Source organism: Neopsephotus bourkii, unplaced genomic scaffold (assembly GCF_033783945.1).
Source record: "Neopsephotus bourkii isolate Nb327-2 ecotype Australia unplaced genomic scaffold, CSIRO-AGI_Nbou_v1 NB_591, whole genome shotgun sequence".
NCBI lineage: Eukaryota > Metazoa > Chordata > Aves > Psittaciformes > Psittacidae > Neopsephotus > Neopsephotus bourkii.
The window spans coordinates 1,128,739-1,151,025 of NW_026901092.1; the positions used below are offsets into that span (position 1 = coordinate 1,128,739).

General features: G+C 37.0%; 1 protein-coding gene across 3 annotated transcripts in view; it reads left to right on the plus strand.

Annotated features, from left to right (window-relative positions):
- ANKS6 (ankyrin repeat and sterile alpha motif domain containing 6) overlaps positions 1-20,660 on the plus strand; it is a 35,975-nt gene extending 15,315 nt beyond the window's left edge. For 2 of the 3 annotated variants that reach the window (XM_061351463.1, XM_061351465.1), the window contains exons 6-17: positions 649-797; positions 4,508-4,718; positions 5,336-5,385; positions 6,350-6,553; positions 8,452-8,617; positions 9,269-9,438; positions 12,854-13,040; positions 13,823-13,939; positions 15,317-15,384; positions 16,632-16,748; positions 17,649-17,745; positions 19,884-20,660. In XM_061351463.1, coding sequence (XP_061207447.1) covers positions 649-797; positions 4,508-4,718; positions 5,336-5,385; positions 6,350-6,553; positions 8,452-8,617; positions 9,269-9,438; positions 12,854-13,040; positions 13,823-13,939; positions 15,317-15,384; positions 16,632-16,748; positions 17,649-17,745; positions 19,884-19,933 — 1,586 coding nt within the window. In that variant the 3' untranslated portion in view covers positions 19,934-20,660. Of the gene's footprint in view, positions 1-648; positions 798-4,507; positions 4,719-5,335; positions 5,386-6,349; positions 6,554-8,451; positions 8,618-9,268; positions 9,439-10,120; positions 10,441-12,853; positions 13,041-13,822; positions 13,940-15,316; positions 15,385-16,631; positions 16,749-17,648; positions 17,746-19,883 lie in introns of those variants that run through there. The other variant, XM_061351464.1, reaches the window with a different exon arrangement.
- The last annotated feature ends 1,627 nt before the right edge of the window (positions 20,661-22,287 follow it).

Sequence of the window (22,287 nt, forward strand, 5' to 3'; positions counted from 1 at the left end):
GATCTTAAGGTCCTTTCCAACCCTAACTGTTCTATGATTCTGTATAAAATACAGATTTACAGAATGTTTTTTTGCTTTCCTATCCTCATCTCATGCTCATTCTTTTTTCTTCCTCTTCCTTTCTTGTGTTCTTTTTTGTCCTCCTTTTTTGTTACCATGTCTTTTCAGTCCCTTCATTGTCCAGGCTGAACATCTCCTTTCTCTTTGGGATTTAATTTCAAGCTTCTTTTCTGCAACCTACGCTTGAAGAAAGAATATTTGTTTTTCTCTACTCTCTTCTGTGTAAGGTGAGAAAAGGGAGCATCACAGTATCATTCTTAACTTCTGTGAAGTGTGACAGGAGGCAGTTCGCTTGGTTACACATGACTGATTCTGACTGAATACCATGCTAATTTGTATTTATAAATACCTTTACAGAGGTGATGCTAAGACTGTAGCTCACTGTGCTGGGAGAAGGTGTGGGAAATGTAGCTTGAGAAAGAAGGCTTTGGGGATTCAGCTGCTTTGTATTATAGACCTATCTATAGATAGATCTATCTATAGATAGATCAATCGCAAATTATATCGGGATTTATAGGAAAAGTGTCAGTGTGTCAGTCATAATTTGGGAAAGCAAAACAGACTAAATGTTATTTTGTTTTCTTTTAGACACAGAGCTTGTACGGTTACTGGCATCAGCATGCATGCAAGCAGACAAAGACAAGAATAAACTGAACAACAGATCATCTTTGCCTTGTTCCAGAAGTAGGCAGTCCTTAAATGTCCCAATATTGCCAGATGACAAAGGAGGTCTAAAGGTAAATATCTTCACTCTTAATAAATAACCAATGCATTGTTTCCTGTAATGTATGAAGCAGAGAAAATAATTTCAAAGAAGTACTTTGGATCTAATATGTAACTTGTGTGTGTGTGTGTGTGTTCTGAATTCCTCGTTGACAACACTTTTCTGGGGACAGATTGCCCAAAGAAGTGGTAAAAACTCCATCCCTGGCAGTGTTCGAGGCCAGGTTGGACAGAGCCTTCGGGGACATCATCTAGGGCAAGGTGTCCCTGGCCATGGCAGGGGGGTTGGAACTGGATGTTCTTAAGGTCCTTTCCAACCCAAACTATTCTATGATCAAACTCACCTCTCTTTGGACCAGCATGTGAAGAGAGTGCTGTGGTGAGGGACCTCTCCTGGGTCCTCCCTGCTTCTGTGTGAACAGCTGCTCTGTGCTGAGCCAGGACTGTAAACCAGAGATGGTTAGGGTGACTCAGCCAGTACATAAATTCTGTGTCCATATTGGTACAAATGACAGAATATGTGGTCTGCAGAATTGTGGAAATGTAAAAATGAAAGAGAACTCAGGAGACTTGCCTGCCTTTACACAGGGGAACAGAATCAACATGTCAAGAATATCCTTGAGGGAAGTTTCTGTTCTCTCGTCCTTATCTGTGGTGAAGAAGATCCCTTGGTCTCATGATCTCTGCCAGCACCCAGTTCCAGTGCTTGTTGTTTCTTGTGGTCAGGTTTTTTTTTTGCCCTGATCTAATCTATATGTCTTGCTTACAAAACCATCCAGATAGATGTCTTCCACAAAGTCCGTCCTCTCAGTTTGAGATCAAATTCTTGTTAATTTGTCTCCTAATATGTTAGGGTTTTTTTTTTTGCTATGATGCTTTCCCTATATTAATTTTACTTGAGCCATGTTTTGCTCAGTTGTTTGAATGTTACGTGAAATCAATAAAAGCTTTGTTGAAGTCAAGCTATGTTACAGCTTTTCCTCCCTTCTGCCCACTTGACCAGTTACTCTGTCAGAGAGGGATTGATTTGGTGCAGTTTATTCCGAGAAACCAGTGCCATCTGTCTCTTACTGTGATGACATCCTAAGTATCTTCAGTTATGTCCTTCGGAGTCAAGCTTTGTGCAGTAAATCTTCAGGTTTTCCCCTTTTGGATGATTATGTATTTGCCTTTTGCCTGATTTCTGTAACTTCTGCTGTCATCCTAACTTATTTTGAAGATGATTGATACTTGTTCTCAGATCGTGTTGTCTATAATTACTCTAGGGTAATTTTAGTAAGGCTTATCAGGTTTTAATTTGTAAGCTCATTTAAATATTCTTACTCTGTTATCAAATGCACATATATTCCTACCTTCCTCCTGTTAATGGTATTCATACTAAAGTAACTGATCACAAGTTGTCTGCTTTTGAAGTTATAAAAACCCTTTTCTGTGTCTTCTGTTTGATTACTTTTGTCATTAACTAGTTGACTTTTTGTTTTGTTGTGTGCTGGTTCTATTTGCAATTTACGCATAACGCAGGACCTTGCTCTTTTACCTACTGATTGTGTAGTGGATAACCAGGATCATATTCTTTACCCATTTCACACAGGAACTGTTAATATTTTTTTTTTCCTCACCATTTTGTGGACTTGAAAGCAAAGTTGTATCTTTTCTGTGTGAAAAAATTTCTTTTACTTTCTGTGATTCTTCAGTAAGTTATGTTGTCAGTGTCAGAATTAGAGCAGTGTGAATTATCATGTTCAGTTTCTGGTTTAGATTAAAGTTGTTTGCAGGAAGAAATTTCCAGTTCTTCCCCTTAGTCTCTCATTCCTAACATTGTTACAAATGTCTAAGGTATTTCTTCAGCGGCAACACCATTTTTCTGTTCTTTGATACTATTGCCTTCTCCCACTGCTACTAGATTTCAGCCTTTTGACAGGCAATATTTTTACCCACGGATGCATTTTTGTTACTCAGCTGCTTCAGTCTAGTTTAAAGCCCTTTATTCCAGCTTTTGTCTGTGTGTGATGTGGTAGCTTATATAGGGAGGCCAGACTTTCTACAGCAACAAACTGGAAAATCCCGAACTCAGACCACCATCCTTGGAACACCAGAGTGCAACATGAACCGCTCCATTATCATTCTTTTTTTTTTGCCACAGAGCAGTATTGTTTTTATATGGTAACATAGTGGCTGTACTTACTCTATTTTGGGTTAGTCTGTGGTGTGAGCATATGTTAATGAAGCAGAAGCACCATGAAGAAGAATGACAAAGATGACAGGAACTTAGAAGTGATCTTTGTTACAGAAGCAAGCTAGCTTCAGGGAACAAAAAACATGTTTTGCAAGCGGTCTCTTTTGTAAGGTCATTGTACTCTGTATTAAAACTAGATGGATTTTTTTCCCTTTCAGTTCTTTTTGGAAGGTGAACAAATGTTGAATGGTGTGAGGTTTATTGCTTTCTTGGAACTATTTGTCTCTTTTGCCTTTTTCCATCAGTTCTTTGTTGTTGAAAGTAATGTAAACATTTAGTTATGGCTCCAAAGAGATACAAAGGTCTGAGAAGTCTGTCCATTACTAATGTTTCATGAAGTTCAAGAAAATCTTTTAAATGATCATCTGCTGGAAGGATTGGTTTACAGGGAATAAGTTTACAGTTTATACTGTATCTGCCATATGACAGTCAGGAAGACATATCGGTAAGCAATTGAAAAATGTTAAATGCTAAGAAGAAAGGGGAATATGTATGTGGAGAAGAAATGGGCAAGAACACAGGAGTGTGTATTATCTGGATGGGATATCCCATAAAGCTGCCTTGATGAAGTATCATCACTTTTACACAACTTTGTTATTTTTTTTACAGTGCTCTGGAAAGGGAAGACGCAGCTTTATAAAGAAGATATTTATAATCTGATTGATTTACAAGACACATAGGTCTTCTTAATATAGCCTGTAGATCTTATATACTCTAGAGAAATGTCCTACTAAATATTTGAAGCATCTTGCACTGTCTGATTATAAAAATGTATAACTTTTTTGAATAGTTTGATAAATTTTCTTTTGAGCAAAGATGGTCCTTTTTTGTAACAGCTTTCATGTATGTGGTACCTGTGTGCTTGCAGGTTGTAAGTGCAGTAGTGCCCATCACAGCTGATGCTTACTTGTTTTGCTCCTTTTCAGTTTACAGCCTTTCCAGTCTGGCAGAGTGAGTTGTCTGTATAGCAGCACTGTAAGGACTGTGGATCTGTAGTTTATCAGAACTCTTCCAGTTTGCCACTGATTTTGAAAATCTTAAGGAGAAACTTCTTGCAGATCAAATAAACTTCTATGCACACTTCTGAAAGGCAGAAAATACACATGCCAGTTCCTTGATGTCAGGGAATGTGTAAGAATATGTGATGAAATTGAAAGATAATGGGAAGAGTAAATATTTGCAACGTAGCTGTAAAGATTTCCTGTTCAAATTCTCCTAAATGTTTTATTTACCTTAGGTAATGTGGGAAAACACTGTAAGGCATTTACCAGATAAAACATTAAGGAAAAATAAAATTATTTTGCACATAGAAAGTATGGTTAAGGATTCTGTTGATAATTGCAAACCACTTTAACATTGCTTTTGTAGTTGATAATAAAACTGTCTTGATAGATTTATCACTGCTGTAAGGATTACTTAATTGTGCATTTTTTTCCTCTTTTTTTCTTTGAGTTGGAACTAAATTGTTGTGTCTTCTTATCAATCTAGTCCTGGTGGAGCAGGATGTCCAATCGATTCCGCAAACTGAAGTTGACTCAGACGTTGCGCCATGGATTTCCTTCCAATCAGTTTGCACCTTTTCCTGATGAGCCTGAACCTCCATTAAATTCCACCATAAAAGCAGTTTCACAGAGTGACACAGACACCTCTGTAAACCTTGATGCTGCTGCAGCTCGGATCACAAATAACAAAGCTAGCGGTAAAGCCAGAATTGTCTTGTGGGAAGCAAGTTGTCATGGGCTAGCTAAGATGATACTACTTCTAATCTATTGATTTTGTTTTTATTTAGCTTGATATAACTGAAAAGACATGTAAAGTATCTAAGATATAGAAAGATGTTTGTACTCTGTATTGTTGATCATGCTAATCGTTCAGCATAGTATCATTTAAGCAGTCAGATGCTAACATAACCATGTTACTGTTCTGTAGCAAGCACTATTAGATTGGACAGTAGAGACAGGTTGTTCAAAATCTGCTAGTATCTTTGATAAACTAATTTACATAGTGAAAACCAATTTATTTAAACAAATAAATAATTCTCAGAAGAAAGAAAGATTGGAGAAGCCAAAATTGTAAAGCGGATCTACGGAAATTGTAGAGGTCTCCATGCAAACCCCCCCCCCCCCCCCCCCGATTGTGATGGGAAATAAGACTATTGTCCGAAATTTAATTTAGCTACTTGACTGTGTCACTGGAAATCTTACTTCTGTGTGCTTCCTGAGGGTAAAGCTGTTGAATGTTTGAAAACAGTAAGTTATCCTTGAGAACAAAAGTAAGAGCATTTGAACAATAAAACATCATTTATGTATTTTTCAGGTGTAAACACTGCAAAAGGAGAAAAGGATGATGAATTATTGACAACGATGGTATGTCATAGTGTTCTTGGGGTGTTCAGCTTAATTCAGGTCATGAAGCTCCCATGATTCGAATTTTTTGTTTTTAATCTCATATTCAAGTCACTATTAGAAAGAGAAGTATCATTTGTTTATAGTCACTAGGCAGGATCTGACAGTCTGTGATATATCAGTAGTTCTTAGACTAGGAAGTACTACAAGAAGTATGGTATGGAAGCTGTTCACAAAAACTGACTTTTTAAAAAAAGTTAGCCTATACCTCTGTATGGTAGCAATGAATTAGTAAAATAGGTAGAACAGCTGATTAGTTGCTGACATGCAGTATTTTGTGAGGAAAGCATGGATGGAACATGGTACCAGTGCAAAAGTGAGAAATCATTAGTAGAGGCAACCATGAAATATTTAGTTAGGGATGTTTATTTGTATTATTCTGTTTCTTTGCATGTTATGCTGTAGCTTTAAATTCCCTGGCTTAGTCCCTGGAGATGTCATTAAATTTGGCTGGTTATACTTTATGTTCTTTTTTTAAGAAGATTGAGCAACTTCTGATGTGACTGACAGAATTCCAGGGAGCCAAATCAGTTGTATTGTTTATTTCTCTTTCTGGACAATGCATGCCGCAGGAACGGGCAGCTATTCACTCTTTCCAGGTGTCCTGTCTGGGAATAGAGAGGACCACCTTGTTATTTCTTTGGAAATGAATTGTTAACATTCCTGTTAAAATCAGTTTGAACCAAGATTCATCTCAGTGAAGGAAGAGACAGTTTCTGCCACTTAATGAACATACTTATGGGTGCTGGGATGTCCGCCGGAATTGGTTATGTGTTATACATCTTCACAAATACTACTTTTGTGTCTTGTTTCCATTTTATTAAAAAAGAAAATGCCTATAATTTTGATGCTATATCATAAGCTCCCAGTAATCTTTCTTAAGAGGAGACTCTTTGTTTTCCCTTTCTTTGTGTCCCTCACTCAGTTGAGAAGTAGTGCTCCTTTTACCAGGCTGCCCAGCGATAAACTGAAAGCAGTGATACCTCCTTTCTTACCACCCTCAAGTTTTGAGCTTTGGAATTCTGACCGAACACGATTCAGCAAAGATGGCAAAGCTGAACAGATGAGAACTGCCTGGCCACAGAGAGCGATCAAGCATGATTTTAACAGCAGTGGGAACTCTGACATAGTAAGCAAACAAAATATGTACAAAAATACTGTGTTACGTCCAGGCCATGCTGACATGGTGGTAAGCCACACTGTGTTTCTGATTAGAAGTTACTTTAAACCTACTGTCTCAGTAATAGCTTGCCCTTTTAAGTTTTGCTGTGTAGGAAGAATACACATCTCTGTGGAAGGAAAATAAATGGAACAAAAATGTTGTATGAAATGACTTGTTTGCTGTTAGCCAGAATAAAGTCAAGGCCTAACACAAACTGTTAATGTAGCTGCTGGTTCCACCTGTATATTGTAGTTGCCAAAGTAGCTACAGTCATTGGAGTATGGTGGAAACTGCTCTGATTTGGGAGAAGACTAGGGACAGAAGAAAATAAAGTTTCTCATTTTTTTAGCAGTTGGGGGAAAAAAAGAAATATCAGTGAGGCATAAATATACAGATATAACATTCTGAAAGCTTAGTAATAGGTAAATGTGTAGCAATTAGTGATCAAGTGGGCTTGAAGGCATACTGCCTTAAAGCTTAAGTACTGTAAAAAGAAAAAAGTTTGAATAAGTCCTATTTTTTGTAGAAGGGACTTCTCTGATTCTTCAGTTTTTCTAGTGAAAATGCAAAACAAAACACAGAAGAAAATGGCTTGTTTGTCTTGAGACAGGAATCAAGACAAACTTGACCATGTTTACTTTCATGATTACTAGGAGGAAAAGGAGAAGTGCTTGCTCCCATGAATTTAGACTCTGATAGTCAAGGGTAGAGAAGAGTTTATTGTATTAGTCCAGAACTGTATTTCATGTCAGTTCTAGAAAATGGGACAATGAAAACATTTTAGGAGAGTTTTTTCTGTCTTCCTTCTTTGAGTGAAAGTTAGCTTAATACCAGCTGAGGTAATTTAGGTGTGGACTAAGGGGAAGTATTAGATCACAGGAAGGTAAGTTTTCATCATCCTAAAAAAGGTGATTATAATAACTTACATGGATAATTGGCACCCATTTATAAAGTGAGGGAAGGAGAGAAACTTGGTAAATCAGAAGAAGTAATTTGAGCAACAGGGTAAGAAACACAGAAAAGATGAGTTGCAGGAGCCATATGTCAGATGGTTGGCAGTGTTCTAAAGTCAAAAGAATTGGAGAATGTGAATGTGGCAGAGGATTTGGCTAGTTTATAGGTAGATCATTAGTGCCTCAGTTAACAATAATCAATAAAATGGTGCAGGGATATTAAAATGCAACTGGAGGAGAGAAAGTTCATGTTGCTTGTTGCAGTATAGTAAGAAACAAGGGTATGGATGATAAGTAGGTGGTAGCTGTTTTGTAAGACAGGAGAGTCAAAACCAGGATTCTGCAGGAAAGAAGTTTCACATATGACAATTCCCCCCACCCCCTGCAGTACTGTGTATATTGTGTCTCAGGTGTCTCTCAAGTTTATAGTCATTTTATATTGGCCAAAGGTTAAGGAGTATTAATGCCTTTACTATGGTGTCATTTCTGTTTTTGAATATACATATTCAGAGGGTAAATTTAGATTAGATATTAGGAAAAAAGTCTTTACTGTGAGGGGGGTAAGACACTGGCACAGGTTGCCCAGATGATCTGTGGCTGCCCCATTCCTGAAGTGCTGAAGGCCAGGTTGGATGAGTCTTTGAGCAGCCTGGTCTAGTGAAAGGTGTCCCTGTCCATGGCAGGGGGGTTGGAACAAGATGGTCTTTAAGGTCCCTTCCAACCTAAACCATTCTATGATTCTGTGATTTTATAACTGTATATTCAGTATATATGTAAAATAAGACTATTTCTGGTAATCTCTGTTCTTCACTGGAAGTTTCAGAACTTACAATAAATAAAATAGCAGTTAAGTTTGATCTTTATTTTGCTCAATAAAGAAAGATGAAAATTCTTTTTATCTCTGTTTTCCAGACATCTGTTAGCAAAGGTACTAGACCAGTCAAATTACCAACATTTGCAAGAAGACCTGCATCTCCTTCAAATTCCAACAACTTCAACCATTCTCCCCATTCTTCTGGTGGATCCAACAACACTGGGGGAATTAACAGGCATGGAGGAGAACTGCATAACAGATCAGGTACCTATTTTAATAAGAAAGTCATTTGTATCTGGTTCAGCTAAAAAAATACTGTTTATGATGATGAGGGCTCCTACTGCCACGTAAACAAAACTGCTCTGTAAATTTTTGTTGGATTGGACTTCATACACCTACCTAAGGGAAGAAAAGCCTCACATCCCTTGCAGAAGTCTCATAGGTTAGCCCCTGTCTCAGAAAAAGTATTTTGATATTGTTGAGTCCACCCAGGATGTATGAGGTGAATGATGGATCTATCACAACATACATTTCATAGAGCTGTCTCTTAACCCATATTGCTTGCTTTTTGTTTAAAAGAAAAATCAGCTTTTAATTAAAATAAAAGCTGCAAGCATTGTATCTGGCAGCTGTAAAGACAAGATGGTGAAGCAGCTCATGAAATGTGTATCCAAGAGTATGAAAGACAGCTTTTTTTGTGTACATAGACAAACCTGACTTCTCTCTTCTTCTCTGATTGTTTTTTGTTCTCTTTCATGAAAGCTGCTGAACAGGTCTAAACCTTACAATTCTCTTACTACATCCAATCAGTTTTTAAAAGGAAGTGAGTAGTGAAGAGAATTGAGAATTCACAAACATTTTAAAATGATGGTTTCCTTGACTCTGTTTTTATTTGATTTTTTTTTTTTTATTTAGGTGGCAGTGCAGATAATGTTTTGTCTCAGATTGCAGCTCAAAGAAGAAAAGCAGCAGGCTTACCTGAACAGAAACCCAACCAGCAGAATAGTCCAGTCCAGACAACTCCTTCATCCACTCTGCCTGATTTGCAGTGTGCTCAAGTTGTTGGCAACGGACATGTTGTAAAGGTACAGAAAAAATGTAAATTTTTGTGCTTCCAAATTGGCTAGTTTTAATAGGTCATGTCTCAGTCATAGATGGTTGATAAATGTAACTGCAAGACCTCACACAGCCTAAAATGAATGAACACTTATTATGCAACTTCTCAGCTCCACAACCCTTCCTTTTAATTACAAGTCTACAAAAGGTCAGACCTAATAATAAAACATGATTTTGATTTATTATTTATTTCACTCTGTTTAAAAAAAACCCAGCAAATGTAGTACTTTGGGTAGATAGATCCTCACTATTATTTTGATTTCCTGTTATGTTCCTGACTGAGTCCTGTGTTCTATATTTGTGGTTCCTGGGCTTTACTTTTAAGTGGTATAGATAGTTTCCCTCCAAAGGCACAACCTGAGTGCTCCACACTCAGATAGTTTGTACCAAAATCTGTCATCCACAACAGTATGTGTGTATCTGGTGTGCTCCAGAAGGTGTTATTTTTAGACAGCATGGACATCGCGGTCAGGTTTTGCTTCTGTGTACAAGCTGTATTATATGTGCTGACTTGCCTGTGAATTTCCTGGGATAGCATTGCCCTCATGACCTGCCCATTTTAGTGAATGTTCTTTGAAGTTAACAACTGCTTTGTACAAAACTTTTTAAAGATTAAGATTTTAAATCTTAATCTTTAAAAGACACAGTTAGAGACACAAGTTAGAAAGCAACGTCATCAGGGAAGACATGATACCCTGTAGTGAAATGTATGGGTTTATTCATCCAGGAAAGCATTGCATTTCAGAGATCAAGAGAAAGAAGGAACATAATTTGGGGGGTTACTTCAAATGTCTGGTATTCTGACAGTGTTAGAATACATGACCAAGAGCAAAATTTCTCAGCTTTTTGATTGTGTAGTCTCCAAACAGCTTGTTTTGCTTTGTTTTGTTTTCTTGGCATTCTTTAATGAGATTCTTCTTGAAGTTTTGCCCAAAGAAATAAAAATGGTCAGAGTATAAAATTACTACATTCGCTGTCTCTTTCTGTGATGTCTTATAATGACAACAGTAAGCAATATGTATATTTAATCAGTAAATATCAATGATGAATTAAGTTATGAAGTTGTCCAGTGATTTAATGGAAATTTTTTAGAGGACAAAAATCAGAAAAAGTGAGAAATTACCAATGCCAAAACAGTTTCCATGAATAGCTATTTTGTCTCTAATCTGTCAGTCCTGATTCTGAGGGGACTAATGGTTTCTTTTCAAATATAAGATTAGGAGCTAAAATGTATTACTCTGCCCAAAAGCTATGGACTCATACTGATGCTTTGGCACATGATTATCTTTCCTCCCTTTCTGTCCCACATAGCTGCTCCTGGGGCTATAAATGATATGTCTCTTTCTTTCCTGTAGACAAAACCACTTTATTATCCTTTTCCCTCATTAAAGTCTCCTCTACTAAACAGTTACCAAATGCTGTTTCTTTCAGAGGTGGTCTGACCAATGTATTTCTAATAAAGTTCTCAGCAGTTACTCTCAGCTTATTTTTATCTTGGAAATAATTTCAGAAGAGCTGCTTGTGTGCCCTCCCCAAATCTTATTTTTCTCCAGTTACATTAGTTAGGGTATTAAGAGATAATACCTGTGCCACTGAGCTTTGGGCTGCAGCTCTTGGGGCCTGTTACTGCCACTAGGAAGTTTCACTGTTGTTCCCACAGTGGAAGACATTAGGGGATAAAGAATAATAATGAGATGCAGTGCCCTGCCGATCATCTTCTAGGAAGGGAGTTCATTGTACTTCTGAAAAGATTTTTGCATAAAAATTATGCCAGTATGTTGGAAAAGCAACAGCTCTTTCAGTGCTCCTTGCTTAGATACCTAGATGAATTTCTGTCTGTCCAACAATAACAAAACATGTAAGCAGTGTATCACATCTGAGGTGATATTGGGACTCCATGGCTGTTGGGAGTACAGAATTGTGTGTGGATCTACTCTGGTTGCAAAAGCTTAAACAGACTACTCTGTAATCAACATTATAAATGCTGAAAATTTAATATCCATTGTAGAAGTGCTTGTGCCCTCCCATTAGGATCATGCTGTCTGAACTTGGAAATAGCTGATCTAAAAATGTGGCAATATTTATACTAATCAATTTTGTAGACGTTACCTGTGAGGGGTGGGATTGTATAAGCCTTAAAGGAAAACTGTGTAACAGTTCACAGGGTGATGTAGTTTAAGTAAGTGCAGACAGTGCACTTGAGAGGGAAGACCATTCTGAATAACAAATGGTTAATAAGAGAATACAGGGATATTTGGGTCAAAAAAATTGAAATGAGTTCACATGGCTCTTCAGAGACTTCTCAGATTTGTATCATGCTACATTGCATTTAGTCGATTTAATGCAGGGTTAAGGAGATAGTACATTCTGGCATAGGGTAGAGTAATAGAAGCATGTTGCCACTCAAGTAAGTTTTATCTTTTAATATGCATCTCTTTGTAGAAAAGTTCCATTTATGCTGTAGCACAGAAGCAAAATTGTGCAGAGGCAGGAACCACTGCATTTTCCCTTCTTGTCTTGTTTCTCAGCTCAACTTTGTCAATGTTTTCCTTCTAGCAGCCTGACTGACCAAAGGTACTTAAGTTAAACTAAGTTAGGAATCGAGAAGAAAATCACCTAGCACTTCTTTTTAGGTCACAAAAGGCCAACATTGAAATTTGTGAAGTGATACATAGATTGAGGAATTCAGAAGATTCAGGACATTACCTTGTTTTGGAAAAGACTGATATAGAAACATATATATACATGTGTGTGTGTGTGTATATATATATATATATATATACACGTACATATATATTCTTATTCCTCACTTTAATTCATGTATTTTCTATGTTTGCAAAATATCTAATAAACTTGAATTATTTGACTCATGTCAAGTTTAAGGTTTGACTGGAAACTTTCATTCCAGTGCAGCAAGAGGTTTAAATGCACAGAGTAATTTATGCTTGCTACATATTGCTGGTTAATCCAGCACAAAGTGTTACTTTAAATTAGCGTCTGATGTACACTGAAAAGCCTTAATTGAGGCTTTATTTATTTAATTAAATCTCTGAATGAAAAAGACCTGTTTTCAGAGTCAAAGTAACTTCAGCTTTTATAAAAAGAGTAATTGTGCTTGTATATAGTATTGCTTTGTAAGAAATCATTTTCTCATTCCAGAATTACAGCCTTAATAAATGTACTTTTCTTGATGAATTTAAGGAGACAGACTCACCTGGGATAAATCAGTATTGCTCAAATTATTTCAGTATGTATCAAGCAGAAGCTTCTGATTATAACTATATGCTCTGTAGATATTATAGAAAATTTAAGTAATATTGAAGCGTCATATATAACATAATTTTATCTGTTTTTTTATTGAAATGAATGTATCATTAACTACAGCAAAAACTGGAAATGAACAAAAGACCTCCTTCTGGGACTTCATCTACGTCTAAAAGCACATCACCAACTCTCACACCTTCCCCGTCACCCTCCCCGTCTCCTAAGGTTCACAACACAGAGTCCTCTCTCTCTTCTCACAGACAGGCCAAGAGCAATGGTTCCAGCAGTGGTACTATTACAGATGATGGTGAGTCAGTCACTGTAATGATAGGAGATTTATTCATCAAGAGCACAAAGTGTTTAAAGGTGTAACTGTACTGGATTCGTGTGTATCTGCATGTGAATCAGAACTTTTTTTCTTTCCAGACAAAAATACTTTGGTGTTTCTTATTGCGGGATTGGCATTTCTGCAGTAACTGGCTATTTTGCCCCATTTAGATGGAGATCGATGACACTCTAAAGCTAGCATAGAGCATGTAGGTAGGCCACTCTTATGTGGCCTCCACTCTTCCCTCCTTCCTGGATTAAATCATGTTTTACACACTTTGCTGAGGGTAGAAAATGCACTTTATCCATATTCAAAATGTTTTTGTGTTTTTTGGTTGGTTTGGGTTTTGTTGTTGTTGTTGTTGCTTTGTTTTTTTAATAAAAGTGGTGAAGCACATCACTGCAGACATACAATTTTAATTCATACTATGTCTTAGCTACATGCAAATAATTTTTAAGAGCTGTATTGCATTTATTTTTTTAAATTGCAAAAAGCTAGCCTTATTTTGACCTTACTTTTAACTTCAGATCATAATAAAGGGTAATGATGTCATTACCTTTCCAATAAAATTAATGTCATTTAAGTCAAACTTTTAGGTCTAATTTACAACATTTATTTTAAAATGTCTTATTACTGTATTTGAAACAGAATATCAATTACTTTTTCCTTCAAGTAAACTTAAATTAGAAAATTGCATTGAGTATTACTGTGAAGGAACAGTAGGCAGCAGGGTTCAAGAGGTGTGCATGGTTTCTTCTTAGGCAACCACTTGGTGGATCATCAACAGCTTGTCCCTCTGCTGAGAACCAGTGATGTAGAGAATCATGACCGACGAAACCATGTGAGAATAAAAGGAGGCTCTGAAAGCTTGGAGAAAGGTAATCTTACCCTACTTCTACAGAGTAGTACAAAAGGAGGTACTAAATAGGAGTAATATGGAAGAAGAAGCAAGAGCTCTGGGAACCTTTTGCTTTTTCCAGGGATGTGGGTAGGAATGCAAGATATGAGTAGAGCAAAAGAACGACATGGTGAAAAAGCCAAGGAGAAGCAATGCTCTATGCAAAAGCTGTAAAACAGAGAGGTTTCTGATTTTGTTCAAACTTAATGTGTCATACAGACACTGGAAGAGGGAGAGAAGAAAACACGGAAGGCTGACAGCTGAATACATTGTCTCTCTGTGTGAAGTGGTAAATATTATAGTTGTTCATGACAGCAAGACTCTGGGCTCAGACCCTGAATTTTTCCTCCCGTATCACAACCTGTAATTTAAGCACACTAGTGTGATGAAAAAGGTCTAACAAACAATCTAAAAGAAAAAAAGTTAATAATATATCTGAGGTGTTCTAATGAAGTTTTTACTTTATTTCTGTAAGATGATATTTTTCATCAAACTTCCTGGAGAAATTCTCATGCTGTTTTTAAAGCTGGTTACCTTTTCCCATAGATTAACCTCAGTTAGGGTACCTAGACTTTTAGCTTGAAACTGTGTCAACGTCTACAAATTGTGTTAAGCATGTTAGATTAATTGGCCTTGAGGTAAAAATATCAAACCCCTGGCAGAAAATAAGACTCAACTAGAATTTTTTCACTTCAGTTTTCTGTGGAACCTTCTATGTGTAGAAGGGGGCTTCCAGAGTGGTGCATAGAAAAATGTGTTCGTCGTAAGATGCTGGATGTCTTTTGACAAGCTTAGAGAGTGAGATTCTCTTCAAAATTTCTGCTGATGATGAAAGAAAAAAAGTCAGTTAAAAGACAAAAAAGTGAAATAAGTGAAACTTAAATTGTGTCCAGGTTTCATCTTAGCTAGACTTCAGCTATATGTGTTCAAGATGCCTGAATGTCAGGTGCTTAAGGAGAAGAGATTCAGATATACCCTTGTTATTTCAGTGGTTTGAATGAGCAGCTGAGTGGTTACTTGCTCTACACTGTGATTTCTGGATCATAACGTGGAAGCGTGCCATTCAGTTCATGGCCTGCTTGAGGAGTTTTGCTGTCTAACCTGCATGATCTGAGTTGTTCTTAGTGGTTTGGTTTTTTTAAGATACTTCTAATGAGGAAGAAAGGCCAATACAACAGAAATATTTTATCCTAGCAAGGTAAGACTTATGTGAAAGTAGGTAAGAACACCTTAAACCAATATTTTAATTTCTGATGCAGACTAAATGTGATTGGGTTTTTGTTATCATGTTTGCAGAGATCACTAAAATCTTTCCTGATCCATGGAAGGGGTTTCGTTTTGTTTTCTGTTATTACAGATGAGCTGACTGGCATCCTTAAAAAATTGTCACTTGAGAAGTATCAGCCTATTTTTGAAGAACAAGAGGTATGTCTTTTTTGAAAAATTTATTTTTTAGTTTTAGAAAAAGTAGTGTGTGACACACATTACATCAGGACTGTGATCCAGAATTTCAAATTTAAGGTTTTACAGCCATTTCTGGTTCAGAATGGGCCTCAAAACGTGGAACAAGTATTGTGGCATTCTCCAGGATACTGCTAATAGCAACCTACAGTTTTGATATAGGTAGACTATATTGCCTCAGACTTCCCCCCCTCTTCTGTTTTTACACTCTGCTTTTTCTGTATATGGCTAAACAGTTATAGGACGCACTTTATCATCCCTAGGGTCACAACTGGAACATCATTTGTAGATGGAGAGCAGCAGGTTGTGAGTCACTGAGAGTGCTTCTTTTCCTTTTGTATCTGCTATGAATATGCAACAGGAGAACTGGGGGACCTAAGCATCATTGTCGATGAGGCGTGCAACGGTGATTTGCCTGAGGGATGCAATGAAAGGAAATATGGCTAGAAATAAGTAAAATTAATTAATTACAATGTTTAAGACAGTATCAGTTGTGAGCAATAATTGTTTGGCCAAAGGAAGAGAGTAGTGAATGGACATACAATAACTTGTCATTGCTTCAGAGTTCAGGATTCAGCACCACAAACACAGATTATTGAGCTGCATCACAATACACCAAGTTTATTATTGTTCCCCTGCATGATAGGGAAGGGAGGGAGCATTTTATAGAAATGAATATGCTCTGTATGGTATCAGTATGAAAAGTTTTAGATGTTTATTCTTAGAAAGTCCTTATGGATGCGTTGATACAATAAAAACTGATAGATGAACAAGCTCTAGGTTTTCCTTAGGAAACACTGAAAGAGTGCATACAATATTCTGAAATTCAAAAAATATTTGGTGGAGGGAAGAGGGAAGAAAACAAATGAGAGAAAATTTAGGATTATTCAGCTAGCTGTTGCTGTAAGTAGAGGAATTGTTGTGGAGAGTGTGGTATTTTGTATTGATAGAGGTTATCTGAAAAGAAAGGGAAAATAATATTTTAAACATACTGTCATAAATAATTGAGTTATTAACAGCCAGTTCAAAACCTGACAGTGAGTGTTAAAGTAGGCACCATTTGGTGTTGGTAATTCAGTAAAAATCGTGGTGTGCACAATATTTAGAGTAAGTCTGTACAATAAAAAATGAACCAAACACTTAACCTGTAATAGTTAATCTTTGCCTGGGTAAATTTGCCGTGTCTTTTTTTTTTTTCTTTTTTCATGCAGGTGGATATGGAAGCCTTTCTTACACTTACTGACGGTGATCTGAAAGAGCTGGGTATTAAAACTGACGGATCAAGGCAGCAAATTTTAGCAGCTATTTCTGAACTGAATGCAGGAAAGGTAGATTTTGAAGTACTGAACTTAGTAACTTAATTCAAGACTTGGTTATGTTGTTAATTCGACATACATTTTTAGGTTCAGTTTCTGATGTTAGTTAGAAACAACAATTTAATGTTTTCCAAACAAAATATTCAGTGTATTTGATTAGTGAAAAATACCTTCCTTTGTGGTACTCCCTGTTCTCTTTAATTAAGTCTTTCCAGTTACTGGAATTTGTACCAAAAGCTACTAGTAACACAAACATTGGAAACACTGCAGTTACTGAATATTGATTTTTCAGTTTTTTGATGCTAAAAATAATCAGCTGGCCGCTGCGGCCCAGCTCAAAAATGTAATGTCTCCTTTGTTTTGCCTAGCAGTTCTTGATTTCTCTATGACTAGGTAAATAGTACTTCTGTCATTCCTTACACTTTTATTGCTTTTCAATTTTATATTGACATAAACAGATTTGCTAAGCATGGCATACAGTGAGAAATGTTTTTGTCAGAGGGATTATGGACTGGAGCATCTCTTTAGTTAGGCCTGCTGACACTTCTCAGCTGCTTTTTCGGTTTTGAGCTCCATTCTCCAATATGGGAAGCTCAGGTAAACAAAACATAATTTTCCAAAGTTAAGATCAATAGCAGCAAGTGATGAGGCTAAAAATTAGGGAAGGTACATGATGTGTTTGATGTGCCATTCTATAAAGCTATGAAGAAAATCATGAAAATGTTTACACTACTCTCTGATAGTTTTAGGAAAAGATTAGTGCAAGGTAAGGATTTGATATTATTCCTGGTAGTACAGTGTGACTGTCTGGGCATAAACTCACATATTGACACTTTTTTTGTGTGTGAACTCTTGAAGTTTTTAAACCAGAAATTTAAGAATACTTTATTCTAATCTATTGTGCTTTTACAGGGACGAGAGAGACAAATCTTACAAGAAACTATACACAACTTCCACTCTTCCTTTGAGAGTAGTGTTAGTAACACACGACCTCCAGGTCATTCCCAGTGTAAGTAGCACCTGAAATTAATTGAAAAATGTATGGATACTTTTAATTAATACTGGCTAGAAGACAGGATATGGCAAACAATCTGGTTAACTATTTTCAGGGTTAATGACTGATGCATGCCTGTGTCTTTTGCTGAGACTGTACACAAGATTTCAAGGTAAAAAGTTAGATCTATCTGTGAGATTTTTATATGCACTTCAGTACTATCTGAAATAAGCAAATTTTTGTTTTGCGCTAATAATTGCAGAAAATGGATGTAACTATTGCAAACTGTAGTGTACAGTATACCGTAAATTGTATATATGTATATATATACACAGCAGTGGGAGGTATGTTTCTGTATGATTCATAACTTACTTTTGCATACCTTATAGGAGACAGTTTTATTCAGTGCAATCAAGTAGATTAAATACATTCAAGGTTTACAATTTGCTGGCTTAGCTAGCTATGTTAATTATGTATTCGTGTATGTATACATTTAGTTATTTTGTATGGGTAATATTTTTTTGCCTATCCCACATTGGCCTTCTTAGTCATCAGCGCGCTTGTAGTAAGCGTGGGTAAAAGCCCTTCCCAAATCTTCGTTCGCGAAGTCAAGCCATGATGATGATGATGATGATGGGTAATATTTTACTGTGATTGTCTATAGTTGGTTTCTTTGGAACGCACCTATTCCAACAACCAGTGTTAAAGTGCCTCTTAAGCTCCTTCAGTTGCTTACTTTGCAGTTTGCATCCACTCAAAAAATCATTCAAGTTCTTTAGTGGTTATATTAAATAGTAGCTCAGGTATTGTGTGCTTTAGGAGGCCTTAATAATGACCAAGTCCCAGTTGTTCATTTTGAGTCAGCTGAATATCACTAGATAAGTGAAATTGGGCACTAACTGTGTCTTGAGGAAAATGGCATGCTGGGGTAGCTAGTCAGTGTGGGCTACTTTCTGTAGTCTTCTTGGGTGAAAGCCACTATCAGGTGTCACTGTGTGCATTGTGTAGCTTACTTCCCATTCTCAGAGTAGTCAGCGTGTGTGGGAACTTCTGGATGTCTGTCAGTAACATCCCAGACTTGAGGAGCCTTTTCAGTAGCTACTACTAGGTGAGCAGAAGCTGCTATTTGGGATTTGCTAACACAGTGCAGTGAACTGGAATTACTTAAGAACTGAAGAGACATACAGATGTAATGTCTTCAAGCAACTTGATGAATTTTCTCCTAGGGCATTTCTTAACCTCATTATGAAAAAAAAAGAAATCAGCAGATTTGGAGGTAAAGCTAACTGCTGTTTAGCTTAGTTTACTTTCTAATATAAAGTTCATTGAAACGCTTGAAAGAGCAAGATGAGCCTCATCACTTGGTATAGACATCCAGCTGCCTCACCACCTAAACATAACACTTCTCTTATAACAGGTGGGAAGAAAAGAGAACAACCCCAGTATCTAGCAGGGACATTGAACAATGGCTTTTAGATATCAAAAGAATAAGTGTTCTCCAGATACAAGTTAAATGAAAAGTAGCTATGCCTATAATGAAAAAAGAATATGATGCCATTCAATCTGTAATTCTGTGCAAAAATTCTGGTCTTCCAGTTTCTTTCTACACATGTAAAAATAAAGAGCATTTTGCATATTGATACATAATTACACATAGGTATTTGCAGATACAAGTATTTTTAAAGATGTGACAATAAAGTGGAAGAGAGCAAGGAGTTGTTTGTATATTTACTTTCCATTTTTGGATTCAAAATCAAAAATATCAAATGGAAATAAATTATCCAGAGGAGTGAGTTAAAGAGTTTGTAGAGTGAGAAGTAAAAACAGGAATAAAATCAATATAGACTTGCACATAAATATTGTGCAGGATTCAGGTACTTGCTGGAAAGGTACACATTGAGAAAGGAATGATTCTGGAAAAGTTTGTGGCAGTAGGTGAACTTTTCACATGTGACTTTGACTTTTCATACGTTCTCTGTACAGGAGAGGCCTTAAAGTGAGTAAAGTGAATTACAGAGTCAAATGATTGAGTCTGGTCTAATATTGATACTGTGAAATGTGGGCCTGTTTCTAGTAGTTGTGAAATTATTGTCTCTTTAAAGTCTTGTCTTGCTTGTCACTGTTTTTCAGATTTCTTTTCTCTTCTTTTACAGCACCTGGCTGCTCTATAAAACCACAAGAAGCTGTTTCTCCTAAAAGGTAGCTACTGGAAAAAAAAAATAGTTTTTTTCTTGTGGTGAAGTTTGGCCTCTGGCTGAGTAAGTCCAAGTGTACAGATGGAAATTTGAAAAGCTAGTCCTAACTACACCTGCATAGGACTTTCTGCAGTAATGTGCTTAAAATTTAAATCCCTCAAAGAAAATACCAGAGATGGCTTTAATAGTTCAACCTAAGTGTTGAACGGTTCAAGGCATCAGTGGTCTGAATTTGAGAAGAATGAAGTCAGAAGAGCAGGAAGAATGAATGACTATGTAAAAAGATTTCTGTTTTCGTTCTACTCTTGCCCATAGATGAAAAACCCCACAGGAGGCCAACCTGGGCACAGTCAAGAAAAACAGAAGCTTGGAAGAAGCCATGAAAACCGTCACAAATTATGAGACATGAAGAAATATGTAAACCAATCACACCCCTATTGACTGGATACAGATAAAGGAGTTCAAATTGAAAATGTAATGGTTTCATGAGAAGGAATATGAAGGAAAAGTAATGCTGCATTCTTCATCAACCAAAATATACATTTATATATTCAATATTAAGAGGTTAGAACAGCAGTAAAAGTAAATATGAAATACCTATTTGTAAAAACAGCACTTTATTTAATGAAATGCATAATCTGTCACCAATATTTAAACAGAAATAGTGTTAAAATATTTTATATTGCTGATTGGGTTCTGGGTTGTTTTTTTTTTGAGAATAAAAACATCTAACTGGTATTGGCTGGGTTTTTTGAACAGTGACACTATCAGATCCAAAAAATATATTTTTGTAACTTCTGTAATAATTTTGAAAGGGCCAGTTATAGTAATTATGAGTGGAAATGATTTTCTGCTTAATAGGAATTATTGTACAAGAATTATTGTACGGCAATTAAAATACAAGTCCTCAGAGGCTTCTGACACTAGACCTGGCTTTCTGAAGACTCACAAATACATAATTTTATCACTGGCTGAAGTATACAACTCAGGAGTACTATTGCAAGTGAAGTCAAGGTCTTAGAGCTCTAATGCAGAAGAGTGATGTCAGGTAATTATTCTGTGCTGAATTAAAGAATTTACATTTCTCTGTCCTTCTCACTGCACTGTTTTTGGTGGAGTTTAGCAAAAACAAGAGAAGTGAGTTCAGTGATAGAGATCAGATCATCAGCAGTGATGCCCCTGCGGTCCCTCAGGTGCCTCTGGGCATGTGACTTGGTTCTATGATGGTTTCATTGTTTGGCCATCTGAGGTAGAGCTCTGAGTTGCTGACAGCAAACAGCAGAGCAGCTGAGCTGTACCAGGTTATGCAGTTGTGCTGAAACAGAGCTGAACTTGAACACAGGTAGCTAAATCCCTAGGACAAAGAGGAGAAGAGATTACAGGGGTGTATTGCAGAAAAGAGATGTTTATGAACTGAGGAGTCTGATGCTGTCAATGCCCTGAGATTCATGGAGTTCATGCTGTTAACATTTCAGGTGTTAAGCTAACAGGCCCTGTCCCTTCCTGAAGAAACATGTGGATAGTCTTGGTTAATACACTTCAAAATGCAGCAGAAACTTAATTGTGGCTTCTTATTAAGACTAGGAGGCAGTTGGTTCTGAGCCAAAAACATGCAGTGGCACCTTGGAGCTGCTGTTGGTGTAACTAGGAATAAGTGATCTGGAATGAGCTGAAACATCTTGCCTACTACCTAGTACCTGTGGGTCAGAAGGTAGCACAATTCTGCTACAGTTTTGTGCTTTTAATGTAACAGGTGGCAATCCAGACATTCAGTTACACTGCAGAGTCACCTGAAGCTTCCTGATAGGAAAACCTCAAGGTGAGATGGGTTCAGCTATACCCTTTCAGGGCTTTTGGGTCTTACTCTTTGAAAGACGTACTCACCTGAATTGAGGGTCTAGGTGGTGGTTTTTTCCTTTTTGGGGCCCTTTTCAGTAAGCCATTGAACAGTTAGTTCAGTATGAAAAACACTGCAAGGTTGCAAGATGCATTCTTTCTAGAGTCTGAGAGGGTTCAAATTCATACATACCACTGCCTAGAAGATTGTAGGAACCTTTAGGCTGTAAGGCAAGGTAGAGGCATGCTTCATTCCTGTGGCTAAATCTTGTTTTACTGTGAAGAGAATAATTAAAGATTCACAGATTGTGGCCCCATATGGCAGACGTTGGTCTAGGATGGCCTAACTGAAGGCTGTAGGTTCTCTACTTGCTATTTACAAATTCCTAAGCTATATAGTGGCTGAGGATAAATAGTGCTATAAATTTGGAAATGTTAGCCAAAGTGCCTCAAAGCACAAGCAGCAAAGAGATTTAAACAGAACACAACAGTGTCAGAGGAGACCTTGCAGTGCACAAGGACAGGC